We start from the raw sequence: 20699 nt of genomic DNA on the forward strand, positions 1-20699 counted from the left end.
ATTTATTTAGTTATTGTTTTTATTCAAAATACGATGAAAAATATGGTTGAAATGGTTTCGTCATATTCGGACCTAATGGGGAATAACGTGGGTTTTTCGCTCATTTAGCAAAAGACGTCATTTGACTTTCTGAAATTGCAAACTTGTTTTCTTTTTTTTGGAGATAGTTATAAGTTCTATCAACAATTGATCAGTTTGCTTGTACTTTACGGTGTTTGTGCTACAGTGAGGGGAATCGCGAAGAAATTCATGCAGAGCAAACATGCTTGCTGGTGATTGTGCGCATCGCAAACATTCATTCATTGAAATCGAGTTAAGAATCAACATAAGCACGACACTGTCTACATCACGCGCCATAGATGGATCATGAATGGAATACCGTTGAATTTAGACGGATTGTTATTGAATTTTGATTTAAGATGAGCGGACTCCAATCGCGGAGGGAACATTTGACACGTATTTCGTTGTTGTTGTTGTTGGATGACATCAGATAAGTGAAACATTTCGCATGATTTGCATCATATTAAAGCTTTTGGCTGAAGAAGTTGCAAAGGTGGAAATAAGAGGTTTAAATTTAATTGTATCAATATGCTCGCGTCATAATACCAACTCAAATGTCATCTAAAGCAATTACATTTATGTAAAGCATGGCGATCAGGGAATTCGTGTTAAAATTTATACAGATGCTATAGCCGTACTGTAGCTTCATGGTAATTGAATTTGAAATGTGCAAATAGCACCTTGATGAAGTGTGCTGGACGTTTAAATAACCTGTGCTTAAAATTAAATCATGTAAGAAAAGAGTCAGAATTTAATTAGAAAAAATTTATTTTGATGGAAAACTGATGAATGCACAGAAAATGGGATAAAATATCAGGAAAAAAATATCGAAAAGGACGTCATAGTAGTTAGAAGTAAGTCTTTGATTGGAATACGTATTTATAAAAATCTCGTTTTTCATACAAAGCCGTTGAATATTCGAGTTGTATATTTAAATCTAACATCGTTTTATGCAAATACGATCAAAAATACCTTTGGCACTAATTATATCTCCTTATCAAGCAGCGAAAATTTCGTTTAAAATTTGATACACATTCATATGTATATTTACATAAGATTTGAATTGCTACCATTATACATTCAATCGTACAAATCAATGTCGCAGAGTTTTACTGATAAGCATAAATTAGTTTCTATACGCGTCAATGAATGAATCAATCGGAAGCTACCAATTCTTGGAATAAATTATCATTTTACAAACGTAATCAGAACCGATTACAAATCAACCAATGATTTTTGTTAGCTAAGGTGTACACTAAAGTATTCATTTCACTTGTGGATTTTACGTTTGGAACATTTGTTGCAAGATATTTGCATGTCGCAATGTGCAGGTGTAAATTAACAAAATTACGTGAAATTAATGTTTGATTTCAAAAGGTTACGCATAAACGACTCATCTCGAGTGAACTACTTAACAGTCATTCAACCCATACTAATTTTATCGAACGACAAGTCGCTCGAAGGTTTTTCGCTTCAAATGATTGATTTGATTTTGACCCTTTATACAAATCATGTTTTTCGAATACATTCAAATTTGTTTTACAAATGAGTATATTCAATCAATATGACGGCTAACGAAAAATTCACCACTAGCTCAAGCAAAGTACGCATAATTACAAATCCAAACTATTTTTTACCAATGAAATCAAGTAAATTAAATATAAATTGATAAAAATCCATTGTGCTACAATAATAGTATAGAGTTGTGTGCTAGTTGCCACCAGTTGGCGTTGTATCCACTTTGTTACACATTCGCAGCTCAATAAGAAAAACCTTTCAAATGTATTATTTACGTTCCTCTCATTAAACGTACTCCGCTACACTAACAAACACAACAGAAACAAATGCCAAAATATTGACGAAAAAAAAAATATGGCGCTGTATCGAATTGATTAAAGAGCGAAAATACTGTGGTAAAATTGATCGAATACAAGCGAATAAATGTTTATATTTGGTTGATTCTGTGAAACTGAAATCAAAATCAGTTCTTTTTCCAATAAAACATTTGCATTCGATTCGATTCGATTGAATTTTAATTTAAAATCATCAATCGCGTGAATTACATCCACTGAATGGTATTTATTTTACATTTTATTTAATAGTGTGAAATATGTTAATTACGGAATCATTTTAAAATCAAAACTATTGTGCAAATAGATTCGTAATGGATTTGTTCAGCGCTAAAAATGTAAACAAACGTATATTTAAAGTAAATACGTGTACAATAACAAACAAATAAGTTTTATTTAATTTTGTTTATAAATCCGTTTAGTGTTCAAGTGGTTGTGAGCTAAATTCCATTGATTTGTTCCAATTGCTTCTGCAATTTCATTGGGTGTTTTGATCGTTCAGTATTCGTTTATTGAGTTTATTGCATTTTTTTTCGTCCCATAAGTCACGAACCAAATTTTTATTGCAAATGTGAACGAATTTATTCATTATTCAAATGAAGTCATAAAATTGCACAAACCAACGGATGACGAATATCGATGTTTTTAGGTCATTTCTACCATTTATTGACTCCTTAATGTTTTTTTTTTTCATTAAATTATTCATGTGGGAAATTGTTAGCATAGAAATCGTTTAAAAACAGTTGCATTTCGTTTGCACAAATCTGATGATAGCATGAATTCAATTTGTAAGTAGTTTACAGTTTAAACATTTATATTGTTGTTTTCTCTTTCATTCGAAAAGTGTAGCATACAATTAGGTGAACATTGTGGAAATTATCGATAAGAGAATATGTGCAATGAGAAACAGAATCTAAGCAACACAAACAAGAAAATCCAGTGCAATGAATAACAGTAAGAAATCGCATAAAATAAACAATTCGTCATCACAGCCGCCAACCAAATTGAAAATCATCACAAATAGCAATGGCATGACTGCTATTCCGGTCAATGGCAAGGTTCGAGGCAGACCACCAAAACATACATCAACCGAGTCAAATGCGTTGGACGTATTTAAATTTGTGAGTTTTGAATCGATTTTGATCGAATATTGATTTTATGTCGTATAATAACATCGATTTCTTTTTGTTTGTTCACAGCGACCAAATGGGACAAAATCCAATAAAGATAGTTTGGCATCCTCTTCTAAGGGATATGGATCTTATAAGCAGCTAAACCAAAAATTATATCCGACATCGTCAACGTCAAATAGCAAATCGAGCAGTAGTAATAGTGTAAATAATAACAATAGTACAAAAAATAATAACAATGAACACCGAAGTTCCGGTAGTATTGTGAAAACTGCAACGGTGAAACGTAATAGTCCGACAAATACACATCAACCAACGCGATCGTTTCAATATGAAAGTTTTCATGTATTTAATTGGGATGAATATCTCAAAGTAAGTTTTCGAATTTCCCGTGCAATGCCAGAAGTGATTTTTAAATGTATCGGATGTATTTTAGGAAACAAACAGCGAGGCTGCACCACCCGAGTGTTTCAAACAGGCTTTGGATCCACCTCAGAATGAGTTCAAAATTGGAATGAAACTGGAGGCGTTAGATCCACGCTGTGTCACATCCACATGCATGTATGTATTTCAACTTCATTTAGTTTAGCACAAAATTTATAAACATTTATGTCTATTCAAATAGTGGGACTGTTATAAATGTGCTCGGATCAAGACTGCGAATTCGACTAGATGGCAGTGATAATCAAAATGATTTTTGGCGCTTAGTTGATAATTCAAATGAAATTCATGCCATTGGCCATTGCGAACGAAGTGGCGGTCAACTGCAACCGCCTTTAGGCTATGCAAAAAATGTCAATGGATGGCAAACGTTCCTAGTTAAACAATTAAAAAATGCCGTACTGGCACCTGAAGAAATATTTTTACCTGAACCGCCAACGCCGAAGAAGAACCTTTTCAAGGTAAAATGCGATAAATTAATAGCGCTCTATGCCGTTTCCATTGATTGAAAAATGTTAATTTTTATTTTAAGGTTGGTCAAAAATTGGAGGCTGTTGATAAAAAGAATCCACAACTGATTTGCTGTGCAACAGTTGATACAATAAAAGATGATCAAATCCATGTTGCATTTGATGGTTGGCGGGGTGCATTTGATTATTGGACCAGATACGATTCACGCGATATATTTCCCGTTGGTTGGTGTACGCGCAGTTGTCATCCTGTGCAACCTCCTGGTCATCGAAACAAGTTCGATGGAACGAACAAGCGAAAGACAGCAAAACCTTCAAATATAATGATACCTGATGATTCCCTGCCCACTGCAACTCCCATAACAATTCACTTTCATACAAAATGTCGAGGTGGCCGTTACATCAACAGCTCAAAATTGCCGTCGATGGTAACGGCACCATCACACCATCTGCTTGCTAAACTTTGCTTACAAGAAGTTTTGGCTGCATCGCGAGATACATCACAACTTTCACCACTATTATTTGGCTTGGAAGGTGAAGTTATCATTGTAACGGCGGCTGGAAAGAATTTTACAGTAAGACTTCTTAACTTAGATTACTTTTAACACAATTTTATTATTCGATGCACTTCTAATACTTTATATCGTGTGTATGTTAACAGGTTAAGATACCTTGTAAACCAAATGATACACTTAGTGATGACCAGATGACACAATTCCTACAAACAGTTTGTCGAACGTGTAATTCATGTGAAAATCTAATCACTCTGGATCCGGGACCAGAGCAATGTGAACAGTGCGTTGCCGATGAGCAACGGGAAGCACTTCTGGAGCAAGAGCAAGCGGAAAAACGGTACAGTGAAATTGAACGAAGGGAGAAAATGCGTCTACATCAACTTAAGCGATCGATTAAATATGAAAGCGAGAGTGATTCATCGAATAGTGATAGACCATTGAAGTACACCATTCGCAAGATTAAGAATGAGTATGCATTTGAGAGTGACAAAGACAATGATAATGAACTGATGACGATCGGTGTATCGGACGTTGACAGCACAGAGGAACAAGAGGAAAACGTTTCAAGTACAACAGCACCAGCAATAACAACAACTACAACAACAACTACGGGTACAACATCGCTCTCTTCAACCGCATCCAAATTACCGACCGGACCGCCGCAAGAATGGTCGGTGGAAGGCGTCATAAAATTCATTGCGGACACAGATCCAGCGTTGGCTGTTCATGCCGAACTGTTTAGGAAGCATGTAAGTTGGGAAAACGCTTAAATTATCATATCGAATGCCGTATTAATTTTGAACAAATGTTTATTACAGGAAATCGATGGCAAGGCACTGTTGCTCCTCAATTCGGATATGATGATGAAATACATGGATATGAAATTGGGACCTGCGCTTAAAATTTGCAACATTGTGAATCGAATTACACGCCGAAAGCACTAATTAAATTGTTAAAAGTGTCCCTTGTTCTGAAATTTACAATCAAAAATTTCGAAAACATTTTTTCTCTAGGAACATAAGAAATACGTAATAGATTATCGGCGAGTAGAATGCAATTCCTTTTTTCCAATGCGAAATTTCGTGCGTTGATTGCGATTTAGTTGGCAACACACGTGGACAGAAATGGTAGAGAATAGCACTAATTAAAATGATCTTTTAAAACAAACACCTCTTGTAAAATTTTGTAAAATTACACACTAGATGAAGTCTAAAGCGCTTCGGTCTTTACAATCGAAGTCATAATTTCAATTGATAAATTAGAATTATTTACATAGTTCGCTCATTTTTACAATTTCTTGATTTTAACTTCTGTTTCACATTGGTTCAAATTTTATGTGTTGACTTCAAATAAACACTTTAAACATTTTGTCTTATTTTTAATTCTTGTTTGTTTGGTTATTTTGATTTGTTTATTATTTAATTTTAGAATAATTGGAACGGAGGAAGAGAGTTTTTATCTATAATAATGAATATTTTGTATAAAGCCAATTAAAATGCCATATAACTTGTGCAAAACTAAACAAATTGATGAATCGCTATAATCATAAGAATGACAGATTTACTCAAATTGGTCCTAGAACAGATTAAACTCATAGCTCATGCGATAAATACTTACAGATAAACCTATAAAATCACACATAAAAATACACAAGCAAATCACACACTCAAACACACTATAGAGTAAAAATAAATGCAAAAAATGAAATTCAAATGAGTAAACCTGCTTTTTTATTCAATACCATTGTTTATGAGATCTGAAAATGTTTGAAAACTCAAGCCAAATTTGCTGAACAACAAACCTCTTTTTTAATTCCTACAATGAAGAAAATATAGTGCTGCAAAAAATTAAAATCTTTTCGAAATAAAATACATTGAGTTTCTTTTTATAACTTAGTACTACTTTATTTATTTATTTGACATCAATAATACGATTTACATTTTGCTTATTCGCTAATCTCATTCAAATTATTAATTCTATTTTAAAATGCTTTTTTATTTGAAGACATTCTTAAATTGTAATGGTTATATCTTTTGATTTTTGTGACTTTAGTCGACTTCTTCAACGGTTGGCCCTTGACGGTTGTTGAAATTGTTTCCGGCCTGTTGGCCACAATTTGGTCCTGCTCCGCCTGTGTGAATCTTTGTCATGATTGGTGAACAGATTTGAGTGACCTCTTTCATTTTGTGTTCAAATTCATCTTTTTCGGCCAATCCATTGGCATCCAGCCATCGCAGCGTTTCTTCACAACAATTGCGAGCTTTGGATTTTTCATCATCTGACAATTTGTCGCCGGCTTCACCGACCGCTTGTTTCACACTGAAAACATAGCCCTCGAGGTTGTTACGAGCGGCAATTTTTTCACGTTGTTTCTCATCCTCTTCGCGATATCTTTCAGCTTCGGCCAACATTCGATCAATTTCCGATTGCGATAGGCGACCTTTATCATTTTTAATGGTGATATTCTTTGATTTGCCGGTGCTCATTTCTTTCGCTGTTACATTGAGAATACCATTTGCATCCAAATCGAATGTCACCTCAACCTTTGGAACGCCACGCGGTGCTGGCGGAATGCCGCTCAATTCAAAGCTACCCAATACGTTGTTGTCTTTAGTCATTGCTCGCTCGCCTTCAAATACTTGAACCGAAACGCCTGGTTGATTGTCGGCGTATGTGGTGAATGTTTGTGTTTGTTTGCATGGAATACGAGCGTTTCGTTCAATGAGTTTGGTCATCACACCGCCAGCTGTTTCGATACCAAGCGAAAGTGGTGTCACATCGACCAAAAGAACATCTTGAATTTGACTGTCTTTGCTGCCGGTGAGAATGGCTGCTTGGATTGCTGCTCCGTAAGCGACGGCCTCATCTGGGTTGATTGAGAGATTCAATTGTTTGCCGTTGAAGAAGTTCTGCAATAATGATTGAACTTTTGGTATACGAGTAGAGCCACCGACCAAAACAATTTCATCGATTTTCGATTTATCCAATTTAGCATCGGTCAGTGCTTTCTCCACGGGTTGTAGTGTGGATCGGAATAAATCACCGCACAATTCTTCGAAACGGGCACGTGATATTTTTGTATAGAAATCAATGCCCTCAAACAACGAATCTATTTCAATGGTGGCCTCAGTACTTGCCGAAAGTGTACGTTTGGCGCGTTCGGCCGCTGTTCGCAATCGTCGCAATGCTCGTGGATTGGTGGCCATGTCCTTTTTGAATTTGCGCTTGAATTCTTCGGCAAAATGTGTTACCAAACGATTGTCGAAATCTTCGCCGCCCAAATGGGTATCTCCGGCCGTTGAACGTACTTCAAACAGTGAGCCTTCATCAATCGAAAGAATCGAAACATCAAATGTACCGCCGCCCAAATCGAAAATAAGTACATTCTTTTCACTCTGTAACTTTTTGTCCAATCCATAGGCCAGTGCTGCCGCCGTGGGTTCGTTAATGATACGAAGAACGTTCAATCCAGCAATCATACCAGCGTCTTTTGTTGCTTCTCGCTGTGCATTGTTGAAGTAAGCTGGCACTGTGATGACAGCGTCTGTGATGGTTCCACCCAAATATGCTTCGGCCGTTTCTCTCATTTTTGTTAAAACCATCGAACTGATTTCTTCTGGTGTGAAAAGTTTGCGTTCTCCTTTGAATTCAGCGACGAGTTTTGGTTTTCCATTTTCACTGACAACGGTGAATGGCCAATGTTTGAGATCGCCTTGGATTTTTGGATCATTGAATTTGCGGCCAATCAATCGCTTTGCATCGAAGATAGTATTTTTCGGGTTCATGGCGACTTGATTTTTGGCCGCATCGCCAATCAAACGTTCGGTATCGGTGAATGCGACATAGCTGGGCGTTGTTCGATTGCCTTGATCGTTTGCAATTATTTCCACTTTTCCGTGTTGAAAAACTCCAACGCACGAATAAGTTGTTCCCAAATCAATTCCAATTGCTGGCATTTTTACTTTTTTTACTTTTTTTTCACTTTGTTTCACAATTCACAAATAAATCAACTTTTATTTTTCACTTTCAAATATATATTCTGATTGAATTAGCGTTTTGCTTTGAAATTGCGTCTTATTATTTCACTTTTATTTTTCTCACTTTGAAGTGTTTGCTTTTGTGTTTATGTGTAAACTGACCTCGCAGCGAACATTTACCCATATTTATACTGTATCCATGAATTCGAGAATAATCATATAGAAGACAGTCGAATACATGTAGACGTTACAGTGTTTTCAAGCATGTTTCCGAATATTCTCAATGTATTTTTAAGTAGCGTTTGAATGTAGTCGACGCATTTAGAAGGTTTGAGGAGAAATGTATAGAAAGTTCGCTCTCGTTTGGTTTACGTTTGTTTGTTTATATGTGACCTAATGGTCTCACGTGGAAAATTCTCGAGAGTTTAATTTGGCATTCTTTATGTTATTGAATATTTAATTTCAAATCATTGATGTTTCTGTCATTGATTATTTTTAGAAATATGAATAAGAAAAATGTTGACTGTTTCATTAACATTATCTACGTGAATTCTACGTCTAGTCTATAAGTTATAGATAACATAGTTCAAAAATATGTTTACTTTCAAATAATGATGCAATTTTACGATAAAAAATGTTTATACGCAGTTATATTATTTTGATCAAAACAAACTGATGATTAAACAAAACGAGAGTAACGAGAGCGAACTTTCTATACATTTCTACTCAAACCTTTTAAATGCGTCCACTATATTCGAACGCCATTGAAAGATACATTGAGAATATTCGGGAACATGCTTGAAAACACTGTAACGTCTACATGTATTCGACTGTTTTCTATACGAATATTCTCGAATTCATGAATACAGTATAAATACGGAGAAATGTTCGCTACGAAGTCAGTTAATACATAAACACAGAAGCAAACACTTCAAAGTGAGAAAAATAAAAGTAAAATAGAAAGAAGTAATTTCAAAGCAAAACGCTAATTCAATCAGAATATATATTTGAAAGTGAAAAATAAAAGTTGATTTATTTGTGAATTGTGAAACAAAGTGAAAAAAAAGTAAAAAAAGTAAAAATGCCAGCAATTGGAATTGATTTGGGAACAACTTATTCGTGCGTTGGAGTTTTTCAACACGGAAAAGTGGAAATAATTGCAAACGATCAAGGCAATCGAACAACGCCAAGCTATGTCGCATTCACCGATACCGAACGTTTGATTGGCGATGCGGCCAAAAATCAAGTCGCCATGAATCCAAAAAATACCATCTTCGATGCAAAGCGATTGATTGGCCGCAAATTCGATGATCCAAAAATCCAAGACGATCTTAAACATTGGCCATTCACTGTTGTCAGTGAAAATGGAAAACCAAAACTCGTCGCTGAATTCAAAGGAGAACGTAAACGTTTCGCACCAGAAGAAATTAGTTCGATGGTTTTAACAAAAATGAAAGAAACGGCCGAAGCATATTTGGGTGAAACTATCACAGACGCTGTCATCACAGTGCCAGCTTACTTCAACAATGCACAGCGAGAAGCAACAAAAGACGCTGGTATGATTGCTGGATTGAACGTTCTTCGTATCATAAACGAACCCACGGCGGCAGCACTGGCCTATGGATTGGACAAACATTTACAGAGTGAAAAGAATGTACTTATTTTCGATTTGGGCGGCGGTACATTTGATGTTTCGATTCTTTCGATTGATGAAGGTTCACTGTTTGAAGTACGTTCAACGGCCGGAGATACCCATTTGGGCGGCGAAGATTTCGACAATCGTTTGGTAACACATTTTGCCGATGAATTCAAGCGCAAATTCAAAAAGGACATGGCCACCAATCCACGAGCATTGCGACGATTGCGAACAGCGGCCGAACGCGCTAAACGTACACTTTCGGCAAGTACTGAGGCCACCATTGAAATAGATTCATTGTTTGAGGGCATTGATTTCTATACAAAAATAACGCGTGCCCGTTTCGAAGAATTGTGCGGTGATTTATTCCGAGCCACACTACAACCCGTGGAGAAAGCACTGGCCGATGCTAAATTGGATAAATCGAAGATCGATGAAATTGTTTTGGTCGGTGGCTCTACTCGTATACCAAAAGTTCAATCATTATTGCAGAACTTCTTCAACGGCAAACAATTGAATCTCTCAATCAACCCAGATGAGGCCGTCGCTTACGGAGCAGCCGTTCAAGCAGCCATTCTCACCGGCAGCAAAGACAGTAAGATTCAAGATGTTCTTTTGGTCGATGTGACACCACTTTCGCTTGGTATCGAAACAGCTGGCGGTGTGATGACCAAACTCATTGAACGAAACGCTCGTATTCCATGCAAACAAACACAAACATTCACCACATACGCCGACAATCAACCAGGCGTTTCGATTCAAGTATTTGAAGGTGAGCGAGCAATGACTAAAGACAACAACGTATTGGGTAGCTTTGAATTGAGCGGCATTCCGCCAGCACCGCGTGGCGTTCCAAAGGTTGAGGTGACATTCGATTTGGATGCAAATGGTATTCTCAATGTAACAGCGAAAGAAATGAGCACAGGCAAATCAAAGAATATCACCATTAAAAATGACAAAGGTCGCCTATCGCAATCGGAAATTGATCGAATGTTGGCCGAAGCTGAAAGATATCGCGAAGAGGATGAGAAACAACGTGAAAAAATTGTCGCTCGTAACAATCTCGAGGGTTATGTGTTCAGTGTGAAACAAGCGGTCGGTGAGGCCGGCGACAAATTGTCAGATGATGAAAAATCCAAAGCTCGCAATTGTTGTGAAGAAACGCTGCGATGGCTCGATGCCAATGGATTGGCCGAAAAAGACGAATTTGAACACAAAATGAAAGAGGTCACTCAAATCTGTTCACCAATCATGACAAAGATTCACACAGGCGGAGCAGGACCAAACAATTGTGGCCAACAGGCTGGAAACAATTTCAACAACCGTCAAGGGCCAACCGTTGAAGAAGTCGACTAAAGTCACAAAAATCAATAGATATAACCATTACAACTTAAGAATGTCTTCAAATAAAAAAGTATTTTAAAATAGAATTTAATAGTAGTTCGAATATGATTAGAGAATAAGCAAAATGTAAATCGTATTATTGATGTCAAATAAATAAATAAAGTAGTACTAAGTTATAAAAAGAAACTCAATGTATTTTATTTCGAAAAGATTTTAATTTTTTGCAGCTCTATATTTTCTTCATCGTAGGAATTAAAAAAGAGGTTTGTTGTTCAACAAATATGGCTTGTCTTGAATGCATAAACTCTATTTTTCAAACATTTCGATATCACTAAATAAAAAACCAGGTTTTCTTATTTAATGTTGTAAATGTAAAATAATCAATAGCACAAACTATCAACTCGATATTAAAATACATCTATGTCGTTCATATAATAAAAACATCATAGAATTCGTTTAAATGCTGCATTGATAAAACTGTGCACTATATGTATAACAACATATTGTATTGTTCGTTTGTTTTTTATTTTTGTATACATTGTCAATGTGACGTCTACTTTGTATTCAATAGAATGTCAAATCAGCTGTTTGAGTTGCATAAGAAATGTCTCACATAGTTTATGTACAGCTCTGAATATTGGGTCGTTTTTTTTTTTAAATTTAGTTGATTGATAGTTTAAGCTTTATAAATTCTGTTAATTTATCTGAGTGGTTATGAACAATTGTTAATATTGAGTTTAAAAAATGTTTGGATATTTGAATAAATCGCAAATAAGACAATGTTTGACAACACATCGTAAACACGTGAAACGAAAATCGCTGAATATTTGTGAGATAAAACGACAATTCTCTAGTAGAAAGTATATAAAATTAGGTGATTTATATGCTCGACTGGGACTACTGGCTGGTGCATCACAGCCTGAAATCAAAAAGGCCTACTACAAATTATCTAAAGAATATCACCCAGATAGGAATGAAGGCTGTGATGTTTCTGCATCGAAATTTCGAAGTATTACCGAGGCTTATGAAATTCTTGGCAATGAAACAACCAGAGCTCAATATGATAAAGGTAACATATTTCTGCGCCAAGAGCAATCACTATGTCAGATGAAAGTTTTAATTATATCATTTGTTCACAACAGAAACCCCTTACGGAAGAGCGACAAGGAGAGCTACTTCATACAAACCCCAACCCAGTTCATCGTTCCACGAAAAAGATGAAGAACTTGCTGAAAAGATTCGAACGTACCGTGAGAATATGCGACGAAAAGGGAAGAAACGAAGTGAAAGTGAAGAATTCCAATTTCGACGTGAAAATTTGTTTGATTTTGATGCTTGGTACAGAGCGCATTTCCAAGAAGATTACGGCTCAAAGATTCGTAAAGAGCGTATACAAAAGTTTGCTGAACAATACCAAGAGCAAATGATGCGGATATCACGGGGACAATATCGAATTCGACCGCCAAGACCATATTTGGAACGCAAAGAGCTGTCCGATATCGAAAAACAAATGTATGAAATGGTAGAAAAGGAAATGAACCAGAAAATTATGAATGTATTACATTTTGGAATAATTTGTTTAATTGCGCTATTTACTGTACTATGCATAATAGAGTATAATAATAAGAAAAATGCTGTTCCTTATCAAGATCCATATGCGAAGCAAAATGATGAATCGTCAACAAAAATTGACGATAAAAAAGCTTAATAGTTCATTGAAATAAAACATCTCATATGTAAATCATATACATGTATATCTCTTATTTGCTGTGTTTTTTTGAGGTTAGGTCACACTCTGACATAACTAACAATGACAGTCAGTGTGAAACTCAATCATCTGATTTATAGAAAAATTTCATGTGCATAAAAGCAAAAACATGTTGAACGTTTTGGTTTTAATAAAAGGTATCCTTGTTGTAGCATGAATTTTGGTAGTTTGTATGCACGTTTGAGATTAACAGCGGCCGCAACACAAGCAGATATTAAAAGTGCTTATTATCGTTTGTCGAAAATCTATCATCCGGATAAAACAAACAATTGCCCAAAGGCATCAGTTCAGTTTCGTAACATCACTGAAGCATACGAAACTTTAAGCGATCCAAAAGCAAAAGCCAAATACGACGCAGGTGACTATTTTTTCATTTATTTCAAATGGCAACCAATTAAGTTAATCAAATCTCAATAAATTGTTTTAGAACATTTTCCCAAGCAGGTCATAAGAGGTGTTTCCACGAGATTTCGGACATCGTATCATCGCGGGCGATTTCAAGACAATCCAGTAAATACCAAATTTGACGAATTTGATCTGCCAATTCGAGAACGCATGAAACAGTACCGCAAACAAACTGAGAAAAAGCAAGAATAGACGAAATATTCACTGTTTGATCATTGAGTTGAGTGATAAAAATAACAAATATGTTGCTGACAAGACTACGGTGTTTGAGCTACATTGAGGCGAGACAACTTATCCATACGAACCGTTTGAATAATGTCAACCAATTCAAAATAAGTAAGAACCAATCACAACCGTTCACTAATGTCAACTTCTTATTACACGTATTTTTTCAATTTTTCATCTCAGATAATGGGGCAAGTATTCTGCGTTCATCAAACCAAAATCCAAATCTTACGGCAATGAGACATTATTATAAAAACTATGACCATCATCCATCAAAAATTGTACGCGCATATCGACACACACGTACCTGGTTAACAGAACATTTTGTTTTTGGCGAGAGACGCATGGAAAATATTTACTCAGCTTCATTCTTACTTGCAATGATAATCTTCTTTTTTATCATCGTTTATCTAAATTTGGAATTGGGAAATGAAGGACTTGACGTAAACAGAACTAAAACAGAAATACCGAAGTAAAATATTCAATCTAGTTTGTGCATAGCAAAATCTTTAATAAATATGTATATTTATGAAAAAGTCGGACTTTTGTAAATTAATAAGTGAGAATTTTTGATTGACTTGGATTTAAGCTCAAACGCTTTACGTAACTTATCCAGCAATTTCACGTATATGAGAAAATCTTGAAAAAATAAAGTCATCACTGAAGTGGAAAAAATGTTTCAAAATATATATTATCGTCATAAATTTGTATGCGTCATTCTTAATCTAAAAAAAATTCATTAATTTTTATGGAAAGTTCTTTTTCTCGGTGTAATTGAATTTAAGTTTTATCATGTATTCAATTTTCACTTGTCCAGGATCATAGACAACAAATTCGTTGTATGTTAGTGATGTGATAAATCGTTTTTTAATAAGTTTGCCAGTTTTAATTAGTTTGCCATTGATTTTTGAATTCTTTGATGTTTGATATTGGCCGCACCCTTGAACAGATTGATATGTATCATTTGGAATATGATCTTCAATTTTATTGGACTCATATAAACATCGAACTTGACCTATGGCCACTTCGCACAATAAAACAAAACCGATGTTATCTGTTTTTTGTGCCTGACAGTAGTTGGTTGCTTTCGAAACAACGTCAGTGAAATAAATACCCTCGCCAAACATATCACCATTATGTTTTGCTTCGGGAGGAGCCACTTTTAATCCATTCGCTAAAATACTAACGAAATTCATTGAACTTGACCCGTGCCAAAGTAGCTGAGTGCTCACGTCTTTCCACTTCTCAAATCGATTATCTTCACCGTGCCGTCGAACTTTGAATATTTCAAGAACTTCCAGTGTGAAGTTATCGTGTGTTGGTCCATGTGTAGTTTTAATTATATCAACGAGTTTTTTAAATACAGCTGAATTTTTGTTCACAGCTACGATGTCGGTTTTTAATCTTAGATAGCAAGCATCGAGTATATTCATTTTTTCGCCGTTTTCTTCATCAAGGAAACGATAAATTAATTCCATGTTTAGTAAACTTTCCAACATTTCATTTTTTGCAATGACTACTTCCATTGAATCGATAACCGGTGGGCGTTTTATACCAAACGCATGTGGAATCAGCGTATAAAACTTATTTGACGCTTCACGTAGTTGGCTATATGAATTATTTTGGCTTATCGATTGTTCAATGTGCCTGAGAACATTCATTGCCGAACGGATTCCTTGAGCACTTATCTTTCCCAAAGGCATTTGCTTTAAGTCTACATCACAACCGATCATCACGTTTTCCATTTGATTAATATTGAAAATGATTTGCATTAATTGGAACAGCGGTGGATTTAGTTTGGTCGGAAATGATTTTAGCGGCACTTTTGGTTTCAAACCCAAATCAATTTCCAAATGATAATATTTTTCCGGCCATTTGATGAATTGTTTAAGTTCGAATGGGTTTCCTGTTTTTTCTTCATAAATTGTGTTAAATGTTGTGCGGGCTTCTTCGATAGTTTCAAATAATTGAAGTCGTTTCGAACCAATGACTGTCGATATGCGACCCCATGTTTCGAATACCCAAAAAACGGAATGAAATGTAGAAATTGTTATATGCTCCACTAGCAATTGCATACGGTAGTATGAATTTCGATTGTTTTCAATGTCGACTAGACCCAAAACAGCTGTGTATTCCAATTCGCCCTTGTCTAATTTACATGAATAGACTCGCATTCGATTTAAATTCAAATCAAATTCATGACACCCCGGATCGATCGCACGTCCACCTATTGATATTTGTAATTTATTAATTTGTCCACTGAAATCAATTACTTTTATATATATACCTGTTACTTTGAATGTTATTTTTTCTGGCAATAAATTTGTGTAGTCTTCATCTTTTTTCATGTTTTTTCCAATCATTTCGATACGAGCACGCTCCTAGAAGAAATATTAACAATAATTATTATGACAATGATGTCGGCAGAGGCAGGGACAAATTCAACTACGTAAAACTTACATCTCCAGCCCATTCCCTCATGCATTTGGTTTTTACAGATAAAAATGGACCATTTTTTTGTGTCTCTTTTCCCTCTGCTAAATGTTTTTCGGAATCGACTTCCATTTCAAAGTCATTGGCTTCGACGATCTCAGATTCACAATCATGCGCATAAATTAGGTCAGTCCCATTTTCGTCTGTTAGTCGAAACACGTTGTATACACGCTGCCGAACCGAAGGCTTTATTTTTAGAGATGGATATTTATTTGTAAATTTTTTATGTATTTTAACTGGATATCGTTCTGGTTCCCTCGTTTCCCAACCGCATTTTCCCCAATCATTTGTATATGCACAAACATACGCCGAATTACCGAATATCATCCGTTCATGTTCACATATTTTACATGGTTTTAAAGCACCAAACATGATAACATCCGTTAATTGATGTAAAATCTGAAAGCAAAAAAAATCAGAGATACTACATCAGCTAAGGTCTGATTTTTAAATGAGATGAAATTTTAAAAAAGAAGAAATAAACCACTAACATCACTGTCAGTTTTGGGAACCATTTGATTGTTTTCTTTTAGGAATTCAATTTGATACTTTTTCGAGACATTCCTTGCGAGCTTATCATACAACTTATAATATTCCATGTTTTGTTTTTCAATGATTTTTTCCACTTCCTCCATTTCTACATCCGTTTCTACATCCATTTCTATATCCATTTCTATAACCATTTCTACATCGTCCTTCTGTTTAGGCGGTTTAAAAATTCGTCTCAACGCCCTGATTAAATATTTGAATAAATTCATTTGTATTCAGTTATTTTTTAGCAATAAAAAGATTAAATTAAAAAATATATATATTCACAGCCTTAAAATACAATGTAATTATTATTGAACAATATAAAAAAGTTCACATTTTAAGGATATCATTAATTACACCTACCCGTACGGCATTTGATGTTTGACGGCGTCTTTGTCTTCCTCTCCTAGTCTTTTGAAACCCGGCAATAGATCAGCTGACAAAGGCCAACCAAGATGAGATCCTGTACGAACAAAGCAAATTGCATGCCACCATGTTGCCTTACCAACGGTATCCGATGTGTCCAAAACTATTTTCATAATTTGAATTTCACTTTGAGAAATTTTCTTATCGCATCCAGCACATGAGTCCCTGGTCGGACCTCTGCTAATCCAAAAATCTGACAATTTATATTCTTGTGTCACATTTTCGGGCTCAAAAATACCTTAAATAATACCAATAAATAATCATAATCATGATATTTTACAAGTTTGAATATGTTAATACAAATTCTAACCTATACATTCTTTGATTGCAATTTGATCGATGTATCTAAGCTTGGTAAAACCATCAAATGCGGCTACAGTTTGAGGTAGATAGGATGTAAAGAAGCAAATTTTATGATGCCACACAGGGAATCGAAAATCATCTTCAACGGACTAAATATTTAAAATGACAAAATCTTGGTTTTTGACATTCAAATTGATATATGTGTACAATACAAAGTACTAACCTGTGTCATTACTGCTATTTGTAAACAGTTTAATAAAATTTGTGTGTGACATTTGTTGCAGATCTGATTACCGGTTGAATACGTAACTTTATACGGTAATGAATTTTCCATTTTTTTCTCTTATTTCTTAAATTTATGATTTTAGTTAAAAAAACGAAAAATTAGACATTAAAAAGATAAAAAAATCTCAGTGAATCACGCGTATATCAACTTAATGCCACACCGAACATTATAAACAAATTGGAATGACGAATCAAAGCGATTGTTTTTATGTTGTATGTGTATCAAGTTGAACAATCTTGATGTGCATGTTTGTTGAGCAACTGTCATTCTTTTGACAGTTAACAGAGCTAATTACAAGAGAAATTTCATATCTTTTTGAATTTTTCTTATCGGTATTGAACGCTAAGTTGAACGGCATCATAAATTGAACGGCATCAACTTGGATTGTCTTGTTTTTTGTGATCATTTAACTTAAAAAGAAACGAAAATGGGTGTTAGAGGCCTTAAAACATTTTTTGAACGCGAAAAACTAGTTCGGCCAATTGAAACTTCGGTAGAAATCAACAAATGGAGAGAGTAATTTAACGTTATTTGCTTATATTTTTTGGATTTAACGAAATTTGGAAGTAAATTTTCATTGCTTTTTATTCTTCATTCGATCAAACAGAGAACATCCTGGACAAAAGCCTATATTAGTCATTGACTTTTATAATTTATGTTTTTCTTTGACGGCAAACATACATGACAGTGTTTGCGGTGGTGATGATCAAAAATCGTCAAACTCTTTGCGAAAAATATTGTCTACACTCAAAGATGCTGGATGTTCGCTTGTATTTTTCATGGATTTAAATGTGCAAGAAGGAAAAATCGACGAATGGTTGAGTCGTCGTAACGCTGAATTTCAATCAAACATTATCTTGTATGACAGAATTGGTTTACTACCACTTTCAGAGTTATTTGATACTGATGAAGGAGCCGTGCTCGGTTCAACGCTTAATGCATTGAAGGCAATAGCAAAAACATACGGAGAATTTCATTATTCATCGCGATACGAATGTGATTTGGAAACTGCTCAATATGCTACACAAAATAATGCATTGGCCATTTTGTCATCAGATACAGATTTCTTAATATTCGATGGTCCATGGAAAAATTGGTCGATCCATGATCTACACTTCTATCGAACAAATGAAATACGAACCATTGAATTCGATAGAAACGGCCTTGCTAAAGTATGTTCGCTGTCTCGATATCAACTTCCTTTGTTTGCCACTTTATTGGGAAACGATTTCACAAAGAAATACGAAGATCAATTGGAGAAATTTTACAACAGTTTGGGTCCATTTAAATATCGAATTAGGAACGTGGCGGCTTATGCACGAAAGGTGGGCAGTGAATATCTCTCCGATTTGGATATAAGACGACTTTCACAGCATGTTTTTGGAAAAGCCGATAAAAAAATTCAACAAGTGATCAGAGACAGCCTTGATTCTTATAATATTGATATTCCATCAGCGACCATTGACGATCCTCTTGAAGAAAAGTTATTAAACACCGACATGTATGAGCCTTACACGTATTTGATGGGCACAATTCTAGATATTATCCTCGATTGTTATGATATGCGAGGTTGTAAACCAGAAGCAAATTATCCATTGCTCATCGCCGATTGGTATAAACGTAATGTCGGTATATTGCGGCAACGAAACAATGACAGTGAATTCACTTTTACAATATTGATGAAGAAAAGCATTGATGTAGGTTATAAAGCATATACCGAAACACCAATTTATCCCAACTGTGAGCGAGACTAACAAAACCAATTGAGTTTAATGTATGAAAAATTAAAATATTTTATTGTTTATATCTCAGTTTCAGTACCTTGTTTAGACGATTTATATTTGCAAATCGACAGCGTTGATAATATGGAAATCCGATGGAAAATTCTTGCATTCATTATGTCGCTATCTGAAAATACGATTTCCGCAATCAAAATATTGCCAACGGCTTTTCGGCTTATAAGTACGACTTTGTTTGCACTGGTTAAGGTATTTTTGATTGTTGATTTTGTCAATTAATTCAATTTTATTGCTTACGATGATTTATTGATGGTATTCATTTTGTAGCACGGACTCATTCAGGAGATTGAAGCCGATGGTATTCTTCACACCGAATATATGAATTCCACAAATGATATCAAGGACGTAGATTATCCCACTGTTTTGGTGGCAAGTCATATTCGGGCAGCACATCTTTACAAAAGCGCACATTCACATATTCAACTAAATTTTGCTATTGCCGGTCTTCTATCATTTATCAAGGTAATCATTGAAGTCAACCAGTTATTACCGAAATATACATCTTGAGTAACTGACATTTAAAATTTTTATGAAAATCTAGGAAAACTTGCAATTTAAAGGTCTGTATTTCCAGTATATAATGTCGAAAATCATCAAGATGAATGCAACCGAACGCGAATCGTTCTTTGCTCCAATCAAAACCTATCGAATTTATTCATCGGATTGATTTGCTATCGCAAATACTTCAAAAATTAAATTTTATCTATTTTTTAAACAACTACTATCCTTCAAAAGGTTTGTCATAATTTGAGCCAATTAAAGTCATTTGTTTACGAACTATAATTATATTACTTCGAGTAGGAAAAAAAAACATTTCAATTGAATAACTAAAGTCAAGTCGAAATTTTGAAAAACTCTGAGAGTTACGTGACTTATAATTTTGTCCTGAACTGTACATGTCTAAAACTTGAACCAATAAACTATAATAATGTAATGACTTCTCGAGCTAGACTGATTTCTTCAATTTCAGCAACATGATTTTTAGGTCTTGTTGTAGCCAAGGTTTGAAATAAAGTCAAAACACATTTTTAATGAAACAA

The 20699-nt window shown here is 35.0% G+C and overlaps 6 protein-coding genes and 1 long non-coding RNA gene across 7 annotated transcripts; 5 read left to right on the forward strand and 2 right to left on the reverse strand.

The window, feature by feature from the left end:
* The first annotated feature begins 1940 nt into the window (after positions 1–1940).
* LOC116350632 (polycomb protein Scm) lies at positions 1941–6179 on the forward strand. The gene is made up of 8 exons (XM_031782482.1): positions 1941–2135; positions 2755–3031; positions 3110–3412; positions 3477–3601; positions 3666–3942; positions 4014–4526; positions 4613–5215; positions 5285–6179. The coding sequence occupies exons 2-8, from the start codon at positions 2855–2857 to the stop codon at positions 5408–5410; spliced, it is 2124 nt and encodes a 707-aa protein (XP_031638342.1). The 5' UTR covers positions 1941–2135; positions 2755–2854; the 3' UTR covers positions 5411–6179.
* A 165-nt stretch (positions 6180–6344) lies between these two features.
* On the reverse strand, positions 6345–8541 carry LOC116350634 (heat shock protein 70 B2-like). Its single transcript, XM_031782484.1, has one exon. It carries the CDS (start codon positions 8420–8422, stop codon positions 6515–6517), a length of 1908 nt encoding a protein of 635 aa, XP_031638344.1. The 5' UTR covers positions 8423–8541; the 3' UTR covers positions 6345–6514.
* An 819-nt stretch (positions 8542–9360) lies between these two features.
* On the forward strand, positions 9361–11609 carry LOC116350633 (heat shock protein 70 B2-like). Its single transcript, XM_031782483.1, has one exon. The coding sequence runs from the start codon at positions 9525–9527 to the stop codon at positions 11433–11435; it is 1911 nt and encodes a 636-aa protein (XP_031638343.1). The 5' UTR covers positions 9361–9524; the 3' UTR covers positions 11436–11609.
* Positions 11610–12019: 410 nt separating this feature from the next.
* LOC116350637 (dnaJ homolog subfamily C member 17-like) lies at positions 12020–13169 on the forward strand. The gene is made up of 2 exons (XM_031782488.1): positions 12020–12492; positions 12566–13169. Exons 1-2 carry the CDS (start codon positions 12168–12170, stop codon positions 13129–13131), a joined length of 891 nt encoding a protein of 296 aa, XP_031638348.1. The 5' UTR covers positions 12020–12167; the 3' UTR covers positions 13132–13169.
* A 629-nt stretch (positions 13170–13798) lies between these two features.
* Positions 13799–14360, forward strand: LOC116350640. Its single transcript, XR_004202042.1, has 2 exons — positions 13799–13932; positions 14005–14360. It is a non-coding gene; the product is annotated as an uncharacterized LOC116350640 (long non-coding RNA).
* A 22-nt stretch (positions 14361–14382) lies between these two features.
* Positions 14383–18037, reverse strand: LOC116350630 (poly [ADP-ribose] polymerase-like). Its single transcript, XM_031782480.1, has 7 exons — positions 17798–18037; positions 17582–17723; positions 17209–17509; positions 16806–17046; positions 16282–16713; positions 16109–16202; positions 14383–16048 (listed from the first exon to the last, which is right to left on the reverse strand). Exons 1-7 carry the CDS (start codon positions 17906–17908, stop codon positions 14568–14570), a joined length of 2802 nt encoding a protein of 933 aa, XP_031638340.1. The 5' UTR covers positions 17909–18037; the 3' UTR covers positions 14383–14567.
* Positions 17891–20630, forward strand: LOC116350635. The gene is made up of 5 exons (XM_031782486.1): positions 17891–18376; positions 18468–19600; positions 19673–19848; positions 19927–20121; positions 20201–20630. Exons 1-5 carry the CDS (start codon positions 18288–18290, stop codon positions 20324–20326), a joined length of 1719 nt encoding a protein of 572 aa, XP_031638346.1. The 5' UTR covers positions 17891–18287; the 3' UTR covers positions 20327–20630.
* Positions 20631–20699: the final 69 nt, after the last annotated feature.

The sequence above is a fragment of the Contarinia nasturtii genome, unplaced genomic scaffold (genome assembly GCF_009176525.2).
Source record: "Contarinia nasturtii isolate CC-2019 unplaced genomic scaffold, AAFC_CNas_1.1 Cnas_scaffold_4311, whole genome shotgun sequence".
Taxonomy (NCBI): domain Eukaryota; kingdom Metazoa; phylum Arthropoda; class Insecta; order Diptera; family Cecidomyiidae; genus Contarinia; species Contarinia nasturtii.